Here is an 18,853-nt window from a genome sequence, read left to right as displayed (position 1 = left end):
TAATGTGCTACGTAGTAAGCAATAGGGTACTTAACTTGTATCTCTCGCCCCGGAAAAGATACAACATTCCGCTTTGGGCATGAAAACCTTAATAAGCACAAAATTTACCACTGACATACATCTAAAAGATCTCTGAGGTGGGGCAGCTGAAGGACACAAGGCACAGGCAGTATGCACAATGGGAATGGCTCTACTCTGCCATAATTCCAGAAAGACACATAAAACCCGCAGAGACACTTTAGAGGTATGCTAACCCGCCCCAAAATCTACCTCCCTCTGCTCCTGAACTAGGAACATATTGCATAGAGGTAACAACCCCTCTGCCTCTGAAACTCAGTATGAGATGGAGATGCGACTAAATTGCACTACAATTGATTGCCTGGGCCTATTGAAAGTACATTTTATTCCATTACTCAGAGCCTGCTTGACTTTGAGGTGGGTGGGGAGACCCATACCTGCATTTGAAAAACAATTGTTTTAACCAATTTTGTGGCACACAGGCTGCAGGAAGTGCAATTTCCCATCTCTGATTCTAGCCAACTGAAGCATAAACTCATGTGGCATGTTCCAAAAGGAACCTCCAGTTTTAAAGCATGAAACCATATAGCGCCTTATCTGGGAACCTGAAGAGAGCAGGAAATGGAGGACCAATGTGCGCTCTATTACGTCCAAAGGAGTTGTGCATTCTAGGTCAACGCAATGGACCCCGCTATGAAGCCTCCAACAGAATAGCCAGCTGTGCTTCTCAACAGTCAGCTGGAATCGTATCCCAAGCCTGCTGCATATAAATTGAGTGTGATTGTGCTGCAGTCAGGTGATAAATGAAAGGTGCCCTTGCCCAACTTCTGGGACTTGAACCCTTGACTTGGACGGGCCCATGACACCAGATGCGATAGACCCTGCCTCTGAGCTGCAGGTCATCGATGCGGCCCAGTTATATTTCATGGTCTGGATAATCTCCAGTGATGTGGAAGGATATGTTCCCCATTCAGGGCTCGCTTTACGTACGCACTCTCCACATCCGGTGCGTCGTCCAACCAGCGCAAAGGCCACTGCAGTTGTGCTGCAGCATAGTATGATTTATAATTCAGGGAACCAAGCCCCCTCCCAACAGAGAGCTGTCGTTTTTGCTGGGTTATTCAGAGCCTAGCAGTCCATATCAGATCAGTTAAAAGGCCTTGTAGTTCTTTAAAACAATTACTTAGGAAGGAGCACCAGTGATGCAGCGAAGAAGTACAATGGCTGAGGTAATATCAGCATTTTGGAAGATTGCTGCCATCCAGAGTCTGCAGTGACAGCAGTCAGCAGTAGAGAGGTCCAGAAGAGTAGGGAACGAAAAACCGATGCCAGTGCCCTACCTAGATAACCCTCTATTAGATCTTTCTCTGTATGGTATATGTTCACCCCTAAATATCTGAGTTTGTCAAAGTGCAACTCAATCAAATTATCTCCAATCCCCTACAGTTAACCAGCACTTTGCTCAGTGGGAATAAACATGGTCTGGTCCAATTTATTTTGAGGCCTGCTATCTCCCCAAACCCCTCCAGCATGTCTAGTAACACCGGAAGGGAGCCTTCTGCCCTTCGCAGTCATATCAGGGCATCATCCGGGTCTAAGGAGATCACATGCCATATGTCAAATGCATAAATTCCCCAGTCGTGGGCTCTATAGCGACATCGAAGTTGAGTGGATAGAGAGGATATCCCTGTCTAGTGCCCCTATGTATGTCAAAGCAATCCAACGTGGTTTGCCCTGTCTTGACCATGGCAAAGGGGCAGTTGTATAGCATCCTGACCAATTGTAGGAGTATGGGGCCTTCTTTCCATTCTCGGAAGGTCTGCAAAGAGATAGTACCAACCAAGAGTGTTGAATACATTATTGACATCCAAAGATACCGCCAGGTCTCCATCAACCCCACACTGATCAAGCCCATGAGACAGCAGATATTCAGAAAGATATTCCTTTCTAGAATTAACCCATTTTGGTTGGTGGTGACCATTGACCTGACCATGGGGAGTAATCTGTTTGCCTTTATTTTTCCCAAGTATTTTGTAATCAATGTTTAGCAGTAAAAGCGATCTATATGATCGTACATCAACGGGGCCCCTCCATAGTTTAAGTACCACTACTTTGAGGGCTTCCCCTAGGGATTCCAGTAGCCGGCCCGCCACTCTCACGTCTTCGTATAACTGTACCAATTTTAGCATGACCTGTGTCATATTGGTGGAGTAAGATTCAATGAGCAGACCATCTGCACCTGGTGTCTTTTCTCACCATCTGGGCTATGGCTGTGTGCATTTTCCTAGCTTGCAGTGGCTCCTCAAGTTCACTGTGTTGTAGGGGATCGAGGCAGGAGTATCTCTCGAATATATTTTAATAGTTGTTCCACAACAGGTTGTGCTCCCTCCCTCGCATATGTGGCACAATAATACTCAACAAAAGCTCTGTTTATATACTCCTGAGTGCTGAGTATATCGCCTGTGGCACTACTACTCCATACTCCACCTATCGGGGAGCATGGAGTTTCTCCCTTTAACAAACATTCCAGCAGACATCCAGCCCTCTTGCCTTCTCCATGCTGGCAGGTTATGTACTCCCTGTAGTCATTTCCCCATCCTGTCACTCAGTTCTGTGTATGTGTGCTGAAGTTCCTCTAGTTGTCCTGTCAGTGCAGGCTGTGTTTGCGTTACAGTTTTTTATTCACCAGACTTTGACCCACTACAAGAGAGAAAGGCAGCAAAGGGGGAAAAGAGAAAGAAGAGAAAACAGTAACACTGCAAATGTGAAATAAGGGGGCAAGGAGTGAATATTGGAGGAAGTAAGAGTGATGAAGTGAAATCAAGACTATATGGCCTTGGTATTCAGCATCTTTGATATTCAACAGTGGCGCAGACTGGCTTCTGAGAGAAGTTGGGCCCACCACTTATTCGAGACATAAATTAGGCATGGACCTCAATTCACCAAAATGCCTGGTGGGCTGGAGTGACATCGCATAACATTTGACCTTTACATTGACTCACACACACCTGCACATACTAATATTCTTACACTCTTGCACACAAACACACTCCCACCTTGCAAGCATGCATACAACATACATTTAACAGCATTTTGTACTTATTGTAGCTTCCAGATAGGCGATACAAAAGGGGATGATGGACGGAGCGTTTGAGCAAATCAAACACTCACCCCCAGTCAACTGATCTGGGTTTAATCCATCACCATTCATTAGCTCACTCAGCCACCCCAGTTCTGACATGGCCATATGCAAATCAGTCTGACCCTGTGCCTCATGGGAACAGTCCAGCCCGAACTGCCAAGCCATGTCTTCCCTGGACCGGAAACAAGCATCCTGGGACCGGTTTCGGATTCATAATCCTCATCAGCCAGGCTATCTTGAATCCAGTGTCCAAGTGAGCAAGGGACTCACGTCTGAGCATACCCTGCCACACTTAGGGCGAACAAAGCGATACAAAAGGGGATGATGGACGGAGAGTTTGAGCAAATCAAACACTCACCCCCAGTCAACTGATCTGGGTTTAATCCATCACCATTCTTTAGCTCACTCAGCCACCCCAGTTCTGACATGGCCATATGCAAATCAGTCTGACCCTGTGCCTCATGGGAACAGTCCAGCCCGAACTGCCAAGCCATGTCTTCCCTGGACCGGAAACAAGCATCCTGGGACCGGTTTCGGATTCAAAATCCTCATCAGCCAGGCTATCTTGAATCCAGTGGCCAAGTGAGCAAGGGACTCACGTCTGAGCATACCCTGCCACACTTAGGGCGAACAAAGCGATACAAAAGGGGATGATGGACGGAGCGTTTGAGCAAATCAAACACTCACCCCCAGTCAACTGATCTGGGTTTAGTCCATCACCATTCTTTAGCTCACTCAGCCACCCCAGTTCTGACATGGCCATATGCAAATCAGTCTGACCCTGTGCCTCATGGGAACAGTCCAGCCCGAACTGCCAAGCCATGTCTTCCCTGGACCGGAAACAAGCATCCTGGGCCCGGTTTCGGATTCATAATCCTCATCAGCCAGGCTATCTTGAATCCAGTGGCCAAGTGAGCAAGGGGCTCACGTCTGAGCATACCCTGCCACAGTTAGGGCGAACAAAGCGATACAAAAGGGGATGAGGGACATATTCCAGCTAATATACTCCATTTTTTTATTCACTATTTGTATACATTTTTTGGGGACAGAAACCAGTCAAGTGGAGCTCCAACCAGCGTCCATTAGAAAGAGCTGCCCCTGTGTTCCAGGCACAAATGTTGCCATCTCTGAGTCCAGTGGTCACAATAGCAGTGCTATGGGTAACAAGGGGCAAGCCAGGGTTCACAGCTGCAACCTTCGGTGATCCCTAAATGACGTACTTGGACTTTAGGCTACTGGATGGTACAGAGCACCGTTTACTGAAAAATAGAGTCTAGTCTATTTTTCTCTGCCCTTCCCTTGACACCAGGTTCTGTATAGTTGGGTATTTCAACCATACGTACAGTCTGTGTTAATGGCCACTTTGAACTCTTTGCATAATCTGGTTTTTATTTTCAATAATTTTTTTATTACGAAAAAGTTATAATGATCAAATGATTCATGTGTAACATCTAAAGAAAGAGTTCCAGAGTATGTACAAACTGGTGGTGCAACGTTTATTGTCTTGCGCCTCATTTAAAATATGTGGCGGAGGGTACCTTAAGGTAAGCACGTTCTTTAATCAGATTTAACACTTCGACCGATGAAGCAATCTGAAGCCTCATAACATTTACAGTCAATACTTGTTTAAACTACTCGTTTGAAAGTAATTTTTGCAGTCAAGGCTATGACTGAAGTTGTGGATACCTTAATTTAATAAGAGGCGTTACTGATTGCCGTGCAAAACAACCTGGTGGTCTGGGACGCCAGTCGGACTTTAACCAACCCAGTATGACATGCCCTTGGGAGGGAAGGGATAATTTGTGCATGGGAAGAGGCTACAACTAAGTAAACAATTTACAATGTCCATTAATGAGAAAAATGAGGCCGTTTTATTTGGGAAGAGTCGATTCCTACCAAGTTCAGGCAGTAAAGTTAACATGGCCTGTTAAAAGGCACTAGGACCTCTGGCTGTAGAGACGTGATTTATAGACTTTCAGTAATTTAGGTGTTTATGGGATGACAAAGTACTGAGTAAAGTTAGTTCTGAGTCCAGACTTTTTTTTTTTCATGAGGCGTGGGAGCCATTCAGAATGTTTATGTTTATATGGAAGAAGTTGATACTAATATGGAAAATGATACATTAATTTATGAGACCGAAATTGCAACTTTATTATTGAATTCGTACGTTGTGACTCGCAAATAGTAGTCAGGCAAGCTCTGAGAACTAGGCCCAAGGTAACTGACTGATAGGTCGCAGGTGGGGTAGCACATAGCCGGCAGACAAACTCACGAAAAAGAAACCATAGATCAATCCTACAGATAGGTGCTGCAACACTACAATGGTCAAAGGAGAAGCACACATGGCCGGAGGGGTATGCACTCTCCTAAAACACCTTAACGTCAAATGCCACATAAGTTAGGAAAATATAGCCAATTAGGACACAGCACACGCAGTGATTATGCGCTCCTCTATGCCAGTCACGAAACTGAAGCAGCAGTCGTACTTGGAATCGAGGACGGGCCCACTTGTGGAGTCCATACAGGACTTGATTGTGTGCTTCCCGGACCACACTTCCCAGAATGCACAGTCTCATTTGAGCCTCCCATCGGTGGGTGTGTTATATATAAAATGGGGAAGTGGGTCGGAGGTTGCGCACACCACTTCCGTTAAAGCCCCTGAAGAGAAGCATTTGGAGCTTCGAAACGCGTCGGGCAGATCCCGTACGGAGCGGCGTCTACGAGTGGATCCCCGTCCTCACCTATACATAAACCAAGCTGCTGTTCGCGTGCTACTCAAAGGTGGACACCTTCAAGCATTGATTTATACGCGGCCGTCCAGCCGCGGAGTATGCACCACCCCGGTACCCTGGGGGTCACGAAAGTGAAGCAGCAGTCGTACTTGGAATCGAGGACGGGCCCACTTGTGGAGTCCATACAGGACTTGATTGTGTGCTTCCCGGACCACACTTCCCAGAATGCACAGTCTCATTTGAGCCTCCCATCGGTGGGTGTGTTATATATAAAATGGGGAAGTGGGTCGGCGGTTGCGCACACCGCTTCCGTTAAAGCCCCTGAAGAGCAGCATATGGAGCTTCGAAACGCGTCGGGCAGATCCCGTACGGAGCGGCGTCTACGAGTGGATCCCCGTCCTCACCTATACATAAACCAAGCTGCTGTTCGCGTGCTACTCAAAGGTGGACACCTTCGAGCATTGATATATATATATATATATATATTTTTGTATCCTCTTTACAGCTCCTCCCGGATAAGCCGCCCTTTGTCTGGTGGCGCATGAACACCAGCAGAGCCACGGCCGGCAATCCAAATTACAATCCAAGTTTCAATAATCAATGCGCTCTCGGTAGGTCGTGGAAAAGCAGGTGTTTATTTTCAATGGTTACGCGTTTCGAGAGACTCCGCTACCTTGTTCACACACCGAGCGTGAGTGACACATTGTATTACATAGACGATTTTCCATATGCTTAGAAAGAGGACTTTCGACATTTTGCATACATTTGCTACTGGCCGCCATCTTTAAACATGTTTCTGTATTTAAAACTTGTATTTCATGTTATCATCGTTCACGAATAGTTTTAGAATACAGTTCAGTCACATATTTCAAAATCTGTTCATTCTCCATAGTGTACCTATCTAATTTATATCTAAGGCACTTGCTGTTCGTACCAAGTTTAAATAAAGTTGTGAATTAATTATTTATGTCTGTTTATTTCGTGCTCTCACCAAGTGGTAGGATGGGGGTACTTGATGGCAATCTATTTTTATTGTACACGATACTAGCGCCAAGTGGCCATGACGTTACTTCTAAATAGACTTTCCAGTACATAGTTTATCGTCTAAGTAGCACTTCGTTAAAACAAAACAGACAGTGAAAGTGATACCGTAGGGGTAAAAATGGATTAAAAAGTGATAAAAAAAAGTCAATGGATCGCTTATCTAATCCTTTCTTGGTGCTCTCCAAGTGGTGTTTGTTGAAGAAAAGGTTAGGTGGCCCGTGACTGTGCTTGTGGTTCTAACGATGGGCCCCTTCCTTCCCTCCTGAGAGGTAAAAGAAGACAAGAGAATATGGTTTAGAAGGAATTGCAGCAACACAATAGACTATCAGAAAGAATCATGTGTCATGCTACAAAGATTCAGGGAGAGAGGCTATCCTGAGTGGGTTCTAGACAGAGTACCATCCAAAATGAACGATGTCACCTGAGAAAAAAACTAGAAGAGAAGATAGAAGAGGAACACGAAGATCTCTCATATGCAAGAATAGTACTCACCTACAATAGGGAATCACGTAAAATTCAGAAAATACTGAATGAGAATTGGAAAATTCTCAAAAGTGACACCATTGTAGGACCCAAACTGAAAGACAGACCTATGATAATATACCGCAAGAGCGAGAGCTTCAAAGACATACTGATGCAAGGGGACATCACAGAGTACAGTGATCGCAACACACATAACCTGAAAGGTTTTTATCCGTGCGGGCACTGTAAAGCTTGAAAATACAGTACAATTGTCAAGGAATTTAGTATCCCATATAGACCACAGAAAAAGAAGATAACCCAGTTCCTAACATGTAGCAGTACATTTGCTATCTATGTCTTGGAATGTCCTTGCGAAAAGAGATATGTGGGCAGTACTACCCTGATGGCAAAGAAAAGAGTTATGGAACACCTTAGGGCAGTGGTTCCCAAACTTTTTGGACCCCCGGCTCCCTTGACCAGTTAGCCGTTGGCCACGGCTCCCCATTATGTTACTTTTAGTGGGCAGGTGGGGGATGTAAGCTAAGATCTAAGTTCCATCTCTCAAACTGCAGTTTGCTCAGATACTATGTAATAGAACAGATCCATGCGGGCCAAAGAGGGGGCAACAGAGAGTTGACCCTCAGGAAGAGAGAATCCAAATGGATTCTGGAGCTCGAAACGAGACAGCCCACAGGACATAACCAGGATGAATAAATGGCAACACACCTGGTAGAAACATGATCCTTGAACTATGTATATGCAAAAATATATGTCTGCTAAAACAATGATGTATTGTTGCAGTCGTTTTACTGATCAAAATATGTAAATAATGTGTACATATGTCATTTTAGCCATATTCTCTTGTCTTCTTTTACCTCGCAGGAGGGAAGGAAGGGGCCCATCGCTAGAACCACAAGCACAGCCTTGGGCCACCTAACCTTTTCTTCAACAAACACCACTTGGAGAGCACCAAGAAAGGATTAGATAAGAGATCCATTGACTTTTTTTTATCACTTTTTACCTCTCTGTTATCACTGTCACTGTCTGTTTTGTTTTAATGAAGTGCTACTTAGACGATAAACTATGTACTGGAAAGTGTTAATCTATTTAGAAGCAACGTCATGGCCACTTGGCGCGAATATCGTGTACAATAAAAATAGATTGCCATCAAGTACCCCCATCCTACCACTTGGTGAGAGCATGAAATAAACGGACATAAAGAATGAATTCACAACTTTACTTAAACTTGGTACGAACAGAAAGTGCCTTAGATATAAATTAGATAGGTACACTATGGAGAATGAACTGATTTCGAAATATGTGACCGAACTGTATTCTAAAACTATTTGTGAACGATGATAACATGAAATACAAGTTGCAAATACAGAAACATGTTTAAAGATGACAGCCATTACCAAATGTATGCAAAATGTCGAAAGTCCACTTTCTATGCTGATGGAAAATCGTCTATGTAATACAATCTGGCAGTCACGCTCGGTGTGTGAACAAGGGAGCGGAGTCTCTTGAAACGCGTAACCATTGACAATAAACACCTGCTTTTCCACGACTTACTGAGAGCACATTGATTATTAAAACTTGGATTGTAATATATATATATATATATATATATATGTATATATATTAAAATGCATATATCTAGAATATACACACATGTATATGCATATGCAGCCTCAACTTCAAAACTAGGCTGAAATATGCCAATATTGCATTGTATTTTTCACTTGAAAAAACAGCATATAAATAACATTTCCAAGATACAAGGAAAATGTACTCTCAACTTGTATGAAGAAAACAGAACCTTTATTTTCGGAGGAAAAGGCAAGGTGATAGCAGACAGATTAGCCTAGAAGGCTGCATATAGAACACTCAAAGAAAAACTGGTGCTGTGCCTTTAAGACCAGCCAGAACCTCCGGGCTCCAATCATGCCCCATAGGTGACAGTTAGGTCAGGTCTTTTCGACGGCGTATTACATTGTGAAAATATATTCAGTAATAAAACATGGTATTCGTCCGGGGAGGAGGGAGGGTTGCTTATGACTTTGATGAGTATAACCCCTGGAAGAGAACTAGGATTACAGGTAAGTACCTTATCCTTCTCTTCCAGGGGATACTCATCAATAGTCATAAGCACTGAATAGAGTAGCAAGCCAATCCCTGAACCCTGCGGACGAATACCTGCATAGCAAATATTGAACTTTACACTTATCCAAATAAGGATGCTTGCCCAAACCGAGCATCCGCTTGAGTATCAGAATCTAAGCAGTAATGGCGGGCAAAGGTGTGAACCGACTGCCACGTAGCTGCTTTACATATCTCTTGAATAGGTACATTTTTAAGTATAGCCGTAGTAGCGGCTTTACCCCTTGTAGAGTGAGCCCTTGGCTGGCCAGGGAGCTGTTTGTGAGCTAGCTGGTAGGCTAATGTGATGCAAGATACTATCCATCTCGCGATGGATCTTTTAGAAGAAGGAAAACCAGTGTGTATTGGACAATATTTACCAAATAGACAGTCCGACTTTCGTTTGCTCTTCGTTCTACCTAGTTAGAATTTTAACATTCTTTTCAGATCAAGTGAATGCAATGCCCTCTCAGGAGGCGTGTGGGATTTGGAAAAAATGTAGGAAGAGTGATCGATTGATAAATATGAAAATCTGAGTTCACTTTAGGTAAGAAATTCGGGTGAGTTCTCAAAAACACTCGATTCGCTGGAACACGAGATAAGGCTCTGCAGAACATAAGGCCTGAATCTCGCTTACCCTGCAAGCAGAGGTAGTAGCCACTAAAAAAGTGGACTGAAAGAGAGGTGCTGTAGAGGAGCTTTGTGAATGGGTTCAAAGGGGGGACCCATTAATTTAGAAAGGACCACATTAAGCTCCCAGACAGGAGAAGGTAACCAAATTGGGGGGTAGACCTTTTTAAGCCCTTCCAGGAAGTCTTTAACAACTGCCATTTGAAAGAAAGAAACCTGAGTGGGAGACTTTCTATAGGCTGTAGTTGCTGTCAGATGTACTCCGATAGGGGAACACTTTAAGCCTGCTTTAGCTAAGTATAGAAAATATGGCAAAATAACCTGTTCTTGACCCGTGATGGGGTCATGACCATTAGCTGTACACCATAGATAAAAACACTTCCATTTGAAAGCATATGACTTTCTCTTCGAAGGCCTTCTCGCTTCTTTTAATATCTGCATACAGTCTTGCGAGAGGCCAAGTGACCATATTGTAAGAACTCAGGAGCCATGCTGTCAATCTCAGCGATGGGTGGTTGGGGTGAGAAACTTTCCTTCCTGACTCGGTTAGCAGATCCGGAAGGCATGGCAACCTCCTCTGTGGTGCCCTGGAGAGGTGTAACAGGTCTGTGTACCATCACTGGCAAGCCACTCTGGTGCGATAAGGATAATTTCTGTCCTGGATTTGTAGAGCTTGCTGATCACCATTGGTATGAGAGGGACTGGTGGAAAGGCATAGAGTAATTTCTATGACCAGTTGATCAACAGAGCATTCCCCCTGGAGCCTGGTTGAGGGTACCTGGATGCAAAGGTGCAGCATTTTGTGTTTGCCGCGTCTGCGAATAAATCGATGTCTGGAGAACCCCATCTCCGAAAGATGTCTTGTGCTATTTCGTCTTTTAGCACCGAATCGTGAGCTTCGGCGAAGTGTCAGCTTAGTTCGTCTGCCTGTGCATTGAGGGTGCCTGGAAGGTGAACTGCCGAAATGGACAATGGACATGTTCCTCGCCAGTAGCCATTTTCAAATTGCTTGAGCCTCCAGAGACAGAGGTCTGGATGTGGTCCCTTCCTGTTTGTTCAGGTACTACATTGTCATGGTGTTGTCTGACTGAACCAACAGTGAGCGTGACTCTATGGATAGGAAGAACGCTTTGAGAGCTAGATGCACAGCTCTGAGTTCTAGCATGTTGATGTGGTAGGTTTTCTCCATTTCCGACCACAGCTGCTGTATCTGAAGAGAACCCATGTGAGCGCCCCAGCCTTGAGGAGAAACATCTGTGACTATACTCTGTTTGGGAATGTCCTGCTGGAAAGGAACACCTTTCAGAAGATGAGACAGTTGCATCCACCATTTTATTGAGACTTGAACTGCGTGAGGAAGAGTTATGGTGTCCTACCAGCAGTTGGACACTTGAGACCACTGGTCCTCTAGAACTTGTTGTAAGAGTCTCATGTGTAGCTTAGCATTCAGAACAATAAATATGCATGACGCCATCGAGCCTAGCAGAGAGGACACCTGCTTGGCCGTTGGATGAGGTGTTCTCAGGAGAGTGCGACCTTTGTGGACAATTGATAATAGTCTCTTCTCTGAAGGTAACGCTATTGCGTTTGCCGCGTCTATTGTAGCCCAAGTAGTGAATCCCCTGGGTATGGTTGAGGATAGATTTTTTGAAAATTACACACAGTCCCAATCGATTGATTTGGATGCAGTAATTCAGGTGATCCTGCAAGAAACTGGGAGAGGCAATCTTGAGTAACCAGTCGTCTAGGTAAGGATAGACGAAGATTTTTATTTTCTCAGGAAAGCAGCCACCACCGCGATACATTTTGAAAAGGTGCGAGGAGCAGACTTGAGTACGAAAGGCAGGACCTTGGACTGGAAGTGATCTGATTCTATCCTGAATCGAAGAAACTACTTGGGCTTCTGAGAAACTGGGATGTGAAAGTACTCATTCTGAAGGTCTATAGAGTACATCCAGTCCCCTTAGTGGATGTGTGGAATGATTTGGTGTAAGGCCAACATCCTGAATCTCTCTCTGAGAATGTATTTGTTTAATAGTCTGAGACCTAGTATGGGAATGAGGTCCTTGTTTGGACCTTTCTTAGGGACCAAGAAGAAGTGGGAATAGATTCCCTGTCGATGTTGGTGCCAGGGAACCTTTTCGAAGGGCTGTTTTTGTAGCAGTATGGAGACCTCCTCTTGCAGCAGATCTATCCGGCTGATTGAGATTTTCCGAGGATGTAGAGATGGTGGAATCTGATACTGACGACGATCGTAGGGTCGGTGGCGACGTCGGAAATCTTTTCTTTTCTCCAAACCAACCGCCTTAAAGGTGTCCAGTTTAGATTTCATCCTAGGTATCTCATTGTCCGCATGAGAGCCAAAGAGAGAGATCCATTGAAAGGGAGGTTGAGAATCCTATATTGGGCTTCTGGTTTCAAGCCAGTGAGTCTCAGCTCTGAGTATCTCCTAGCGCAGATGCCATGGGAGTAACCAGGGGCAGCAAGGTCTGATGCATCAGCTGCCGCATCGATGACCTGATTCGCCACGAGCCCTCGTGCAAAATCTCCTGGAAATCTTGGCAATTTTTCTGTAAAACGTGAAAGAGAGTCCCACAGTGAACAGTCATATCCACCTAGCAAAGCAGAGGCGCTGGCCACCTTCATGTATGATGCCGAGGTATCGCACATTCTCTTCCCAATGGAGTCCATGGCTTTGCTATCTTTGTCCGAGGGAACAGCCGTTGACGAAGCCCCCATGTGACCCTTCCTGGCTACTGATACAATTACAGAGTCTGGTGGAGGGTCAGACCTCAGAAAAAAAGGGTCCTGCTCTGGTGCTCTGTACTTCTTTAGTATCCTCGAAGGAGCCACTCCCACGGAGGCCGGCATCAAGAAGGTATGCAGAGCCGGTTCTAGCAACCTAGGCACCAAAGGAAGAAGAGGTCTAATGGAGGACCTGTGTGATGCAAAGTCTCAAAAATCACAGATGTTGAGGGGGCAGCTGTAGGCATTTCGATGTTGAGCTTCGAAGCCCCTCTACACAGTACCTCATCGAATGTAACACTATCATCCACCGGTGATACTCTATTTGTTGGGGTGGATGACAGACTTGGTGAGTAATCGGCCTTCAAAGGGTGCAGAGCAGGAATATCGACGGGGAAATATCGTGGAACAAAAATATCGCCGCAGAAATATCGTTTGGAAGAAACATCAACCACAAAAATATAGATGACAAGAATATCGACTGACAGGTAATTAATATCGATTACAAAAATATCGTAATAAATATCGTTTACAAAAATTTAGTTTACTAAAATATCGATTTTTTAATAATGTTATGTATTTTAGTGTTTTTAATAAGAATTGTTTATCATTTTATTATGTGTTTTATCATTTTTCTACTTAATAATTGATTTTAAGTTTAATTTTGCGTTATTAGTTCCGTAGCAGGTTGTGGGTTTATAGGGGAATAGGGTGGGAAGTAATTTAATTATGTAAAATTAATTTATTAATTAATTAATTAATTATAGTTTAATTAGTTGTTAATTTCAATTAGCTAATGAATAATTAAGTATGTTAATTGTTTAATTTATTTTAGGTGTATGTTGTGGTGTTTATATATGTAAATGGTGTGAAGGGTGGTAAGTAATTAATTTTTTATTGATTAATTATTAAATAGTTTAAAATTAATTTATATTAATTATTTAGTAATTATTCATTGTAATTGTGTAATTAATTTTAGGTGTGTGTTGTGGTGTTTATATGTGTAAATGGTGTGAAACCTGGTAAGTATTTAATTGTTTAAATAATTAATATTAAAAAAAAAAATTTCATTATTTAATTAGTAAATATTAAATGTAATTGTGTAATTAATTTTAGGTATTTGTTGTGGAGTTTATAGTGCTAAATAATAATTATTTAATTTTGTTATTAATAATATATTTATATATTAATTATGTTAAAATTAGAAATTAAATGGATTGAAAATGTTGATATTTTTATTTTTTATTGTTTGGGATCCTGCGCTTTCCCTACTGTTGCACTCACTGGAGTGGGAATAGTAATTTTTACCTCTCCGCTAGCCTGCGATTTCCCTACTGTTATACTCATTGCAGTGGGAATAGTAATTTTTACCCCTACGCTATCCAGCGATTTTCCTACTGTTGCACTCACTGGAGTGGGAAAAGTAAATGTTACCCCTCCGCTATCCAGCGCTTTCCGTACTGTTGCACTCACTGGAGTGGGAATAGTAATTTTTACCCCTCCGCTATCCAGAGCCTACCCTACTATTGCACTCTCTGGAGTGGGAACAGTAAATTTTACCCCTACGCTATCCAGCGCTTTCCCTACTGTTGCACTCACTGGAGTGGGAATAGTAATTTTTACCCCTACGCTATCCAGCGCTTTCCCTACTGTTGCACTCACTGGAGTGGGAATAGTCATTTTTACCCCTACACTATCCAGCGTTTTCCCTACTGTTGCACTCACTGGAGTGGGAATAGTAATTTTTACCCCTACGCTATCCAGCGCTTTCCCTACTGTTGCACTCATTGGAGTGGGAATAGTAATTTTTACCCCTACGCTATCCAGCGCTTTTCCTACTGTTGCACTCACTGGAGTGGGAAAAGTAAATGTTACCCCTCCGCTATCCAGCGCTTTCCTTACTGTTGCACTCACTGGAGTGGGAATAGTAATTTTTACCCCTCCGCTATCCAGAGCTTACCCTACTATTGCACTCACTGGAGTGAGAATAGTAATTTTTACCCTCCTGCTATCTAATGTTTTAACTATTAATGTTTGTATGTATTTTTGTTAATAGTTTAATGTGTTAATTAAATATAAAATATATTAAATGTTTATTTATTTTTAATTTTATATATATGTTTTTATTTTATTTTTATATAATCAATAACGTTTATAAATTAAATAAAGATAATAGTTAATAAAATGTATTTAAGTAAATATATGTATATGTACACTTTTTTGTGTTTATATTAATTACATTTAGTTTATTTTGTTATAAGTAGTTAAAATATATATTAAAATTAATTTAATTTGTTAATAATATTTAATTAATTTAATTTGAGTTATGTTATTATTTACATTTATATTTTTTACATCGATATTTTTGTGTCGATATTACTGTACTTACCTTTTTAAGTATAGGGAGGCGATATTTTTGTTAGCAATATTTTTACATCGATATTTTTTCATCGATATTTTTGATATTGATATTTTAACATGAATCCCTTCGAAGAAATGGATTCTGAAGACTATGAAGGAGACCTGTGTCTTCACTTTCTAGGCGAACGAGGTCTAGATTTTGACCTAAATCGATGAAGGGGAGATCTTGATCTGTGTCTTCTTGAGGCTGTAAACTTCTGAGGAGTGGAATGTCGCGCTTGTCTTTCAGGAGAATGAGAAGGTGAGTATATTTGAAAATACTCCGATCCAGGGGTAACTTTCCGCATCCTCCAGGCTTTTACACTCTCTAATCATCTCGGGGAAAAGTTTGTAGGAGTTGCATGATGTTCTGGAGCCAGAAAGCCCTCTGGCATGACTTGAACAATTCTTAGTTCCGGAGAGGATGACGCACTCCTCAATGTCAGGCCTTTAGCAGTCAGATCCTGGATCTCCATCAACTGAAACCTCGACGTCGACACTGGTGAACGATCTGTTCTCAGTCTCTTTACCGGTGCAGACCTATGATGAAAGCAGGTCTCGACATCGAACTCCTTGGCGTCGACCTCCGCAACGGCGACCTCCGAGACGTCGAAGATGACCTTCTTCTCGACGTCAAAGGTGACTTCCTCACCGGTGATTTCCTCGACGTCTATCTCCTCGACGGCGATGCTCGTCCTGTCGTCAGTGATGAAGCGGCCATGCGTCCTGCTTACCGACACCGGAGTCTTCTGCGTCGAGCTTGGCGTCAACGTTATATGTACCTTTGACCTCAGTGGTGTTATCGACGTTGGTGCCGAGATTCTTGAGGGCGACCTCACCTGTCGTCGATGTGTCTTCGACATCGAGCGTCTGCCTTCCACCGCGTCGACCGGTGAGACGTCCTAGCCGTACCTGGAGTTCGCTTCTATGGCGATACAGCCCTCGACATTAAAGGCACAGCGCCAGTTTTTTCTTTGAGTGTTTTATACGCAGCCATCTAGGCTAATCTGCCTGCTATCACCTTGCCTTTTTCACTGAAAATAAAGGATGTGTTTTCTTCAAACAAGTTGAGAGTACATTTTCTCTATTTCTTGGAAATGTTATTTATATCATGTATTTTCAAGTGAAAAATACAATGCAATATTGGCATATTTGAGCGAAGTTTTGAAGTTTACGCTGCATATGTATTTACATGTGTGTATATTCTAGATATATGCATATTATATATGTATATCCTAGATATATATGGTTATATATGCATATATTATTGTTAATGCTCTGGGGTCCCTGCACGTTGGCGGGACTATTCAGTCCTTATGACTATTGATGAATGTCCCCTGGAAGAGAACCTGGTATTGCACCCAAAGGTGCACCTATCGCAGGCATAACTAGAAGAAATATCTTAATTTCTTTGTTGCCTCCTCTTTGTGTGTGATGCATTCCGCATCACATATAGAAAGTGGAAATTGCCTCTTCCTGCACAAAAACAATCCTGCCTGTAATGCAGGCACCCATGCAGCTTAAACCTTCATTGGTGCTATGCGGCACACAGTGCGCTATCACTAGGAGAGAGCAAAAGTTTGCAGTATCTTTGTAGATATTGCAGATTTTCTCTCTCCCTTTAACGCAACACAGCAAGTTGTGTGGAATGAAATATTAGTAAATCTTCCCCATTTATTGCATCCAATACATGTAGGAAGGAATGACATTTCCCACCTCTGTATTTCTTTTCTTTGACTGGTCAAATGCTTTGAACATTTATCAGAAAAACAGTGTCATTATTGAACTTTTTATTTTACCATGTCATATGCGAATTGCAGGTTTGCCTGGAATTTCCGTAACTTAAAACTCCTACGAAGAAGAGATGCGACTGGATCACGTAGGCTGAAATCACTGTTAAGCAATTTGATAAGGGAATTAATCACTGAGAAAAACTTTCTAAAGAGCATTATAACACATTTCTTAAAAAAACAACTATATTTCTATTTGTACATTTACAAATTTAGCAAGCCGTTCTTTTAAAATAAAGCTTACAATAAAAAAAAGGTATGTAGGTGATTAAAAAACATAAGGATAACGTAGCCATGATAAAGGGAACACAGCAACGCATGCTTACAAGACAAAGACTGTACCGCTGAGTGTAGTAAGCGGTTTCAATATTCTGGGGCTTTATGTAGCATGAGAGGGGGTAGAGTGTAAGGATTTATTTTTCAAATCTGCATTTATGGTTCTGACTTGAGAGTGTGGTGTCTGTTACCATTTTTATTTTTTCAAATACAGACTAGAGTGCACTTTTGTTACATGCAGGAGTATATTTTTCATATCATGCTATATGATGTTTAGGTGTATCCTTTTGACATCTAGAAGTGCTCACATTGGAATGTCGGGGGAGACTTACTTACATCTGAAAAATAAACTTATTGCAATGTAATCACATTCGATCCTTTATCTCTCGTATGCATTTTGTACATAAAGCAATCCCTTTTAATACGTTGTTCCAAGTATTGGCATAGCCAATAGTTAACTTTAAAGTGCTAATTAGCATTTTTGAATGTTTGTGGTTACATGCTACCAAATGAAATCCATTCCTGTTGGCTTTGCCAGGATCTAAGGTCCCTGCGTACAATATTGAAGTCGAGGGATGACTGTGGAGCAAAAACGTCTGTTTTAAGTGTGCTGCTTTTAAAAAAGAAAATTCATGTTTATTATCAGTCTGACCCTGGGTTTGAATTGTGCCAGTAATGGGTGGAACGTCAAATATAGATTTTGAACAAATATGTAGGTAGGTCACCTAAGAACGTATTACAAGATATTGCTTAATTTAAAGCAATCTAGAGGCACTCTGCCCCAATCGAGTCATCAGTGAGGATTACAAAAATCTAGCAACTAATCTGAAACAACATGCACTTGAATTGGTAGCAATATATTTGAGATTGCTATTTGTAGGAAATCACAGGGTCTGTGAAGTATTAGTGTACATACATTTCCTTGAAAGTATGATCATCAATACAAAGCCCAAGATTTAGTCATGCAAACATGTGCCTTAATTATCTTGCTAAATACAAAATGCCTCCAGCAAATCCTAACGACCTAAATGTGAGTCAATCAAGATCAGTCTGATAACAGTCAGACCAATCAAAACTTTCACTGGAGATATATCTTCTCCAAGTGAAGGAAGATCGAGTGACCAATACAAGAGTAATTTCAGATGCCATGCTTGATATCCTGCTTCTCTGTCTGTTTAAAATATTAAGAAAGACTAGATCTGAAGGTATAGGTCTAATAATGTTCCTCTCTCATAATGTATTGAGTACAGAAATTTCAAATTGGAATACAATTTGCTTGAGCAGGTGTCTATATGGCTCTCTTGATGTTGGCTAATTATTCATCAGCTTTTTGTTCAAGCATATGCCAAGTCACAACCCCATCTTCATTAAAGACCTTGTGGATCGAGTACTGTTAACTCCAGTCCCTTGACTTAAATTTGAGTGTCAGTCAAACAACTTTATTCGTATGGGACACCTACAGATTCTGTCTGTGC

General features: G+C 42.2%; 1 protein-coding gene across 1 annotated transcript in view; it reads right to left on the bottom strand.

Moving 5' to 3' along the window:
- LOC144752812 (uncharacterized) overlaps positions 1-18,853 on the bottom strand; it is a 762,950-nt gene that overhangs the window by 440,308 nt on the left and 303,789 nt on the right. Inside the window, exon 2 of the mRNA XM_078640662.1 lies at positions 17,112-17,205. Coding sequence (XP_078496788.1) covers positions 17,112-17,119 — 8 coding nt within the window. The 5' untranslated portion in view covers positions 17,120-17,205. The remainder of the gene's footprint in view (positions 1-17,111; positions 17,206-18,853) is intronic.

Source organism: Lissotriton helveticus, chromosome 5_1 (genome assembly GCF_964261635.1).
Source record: "Lissotriton helveticus chromosome 5_1, aLisHel1.1, whole genome shotgun sequence".
NCBI lineage: Eukaryota > Metazoa > Chordata > Amphibia > Caudata > Salamandridae > Lissotriton > Lissotriton helveticus.
Note: the sequence above shows the minus strand (reverse complement) of the source record. Positions and strands in the feature narration are given on the sequence as shown.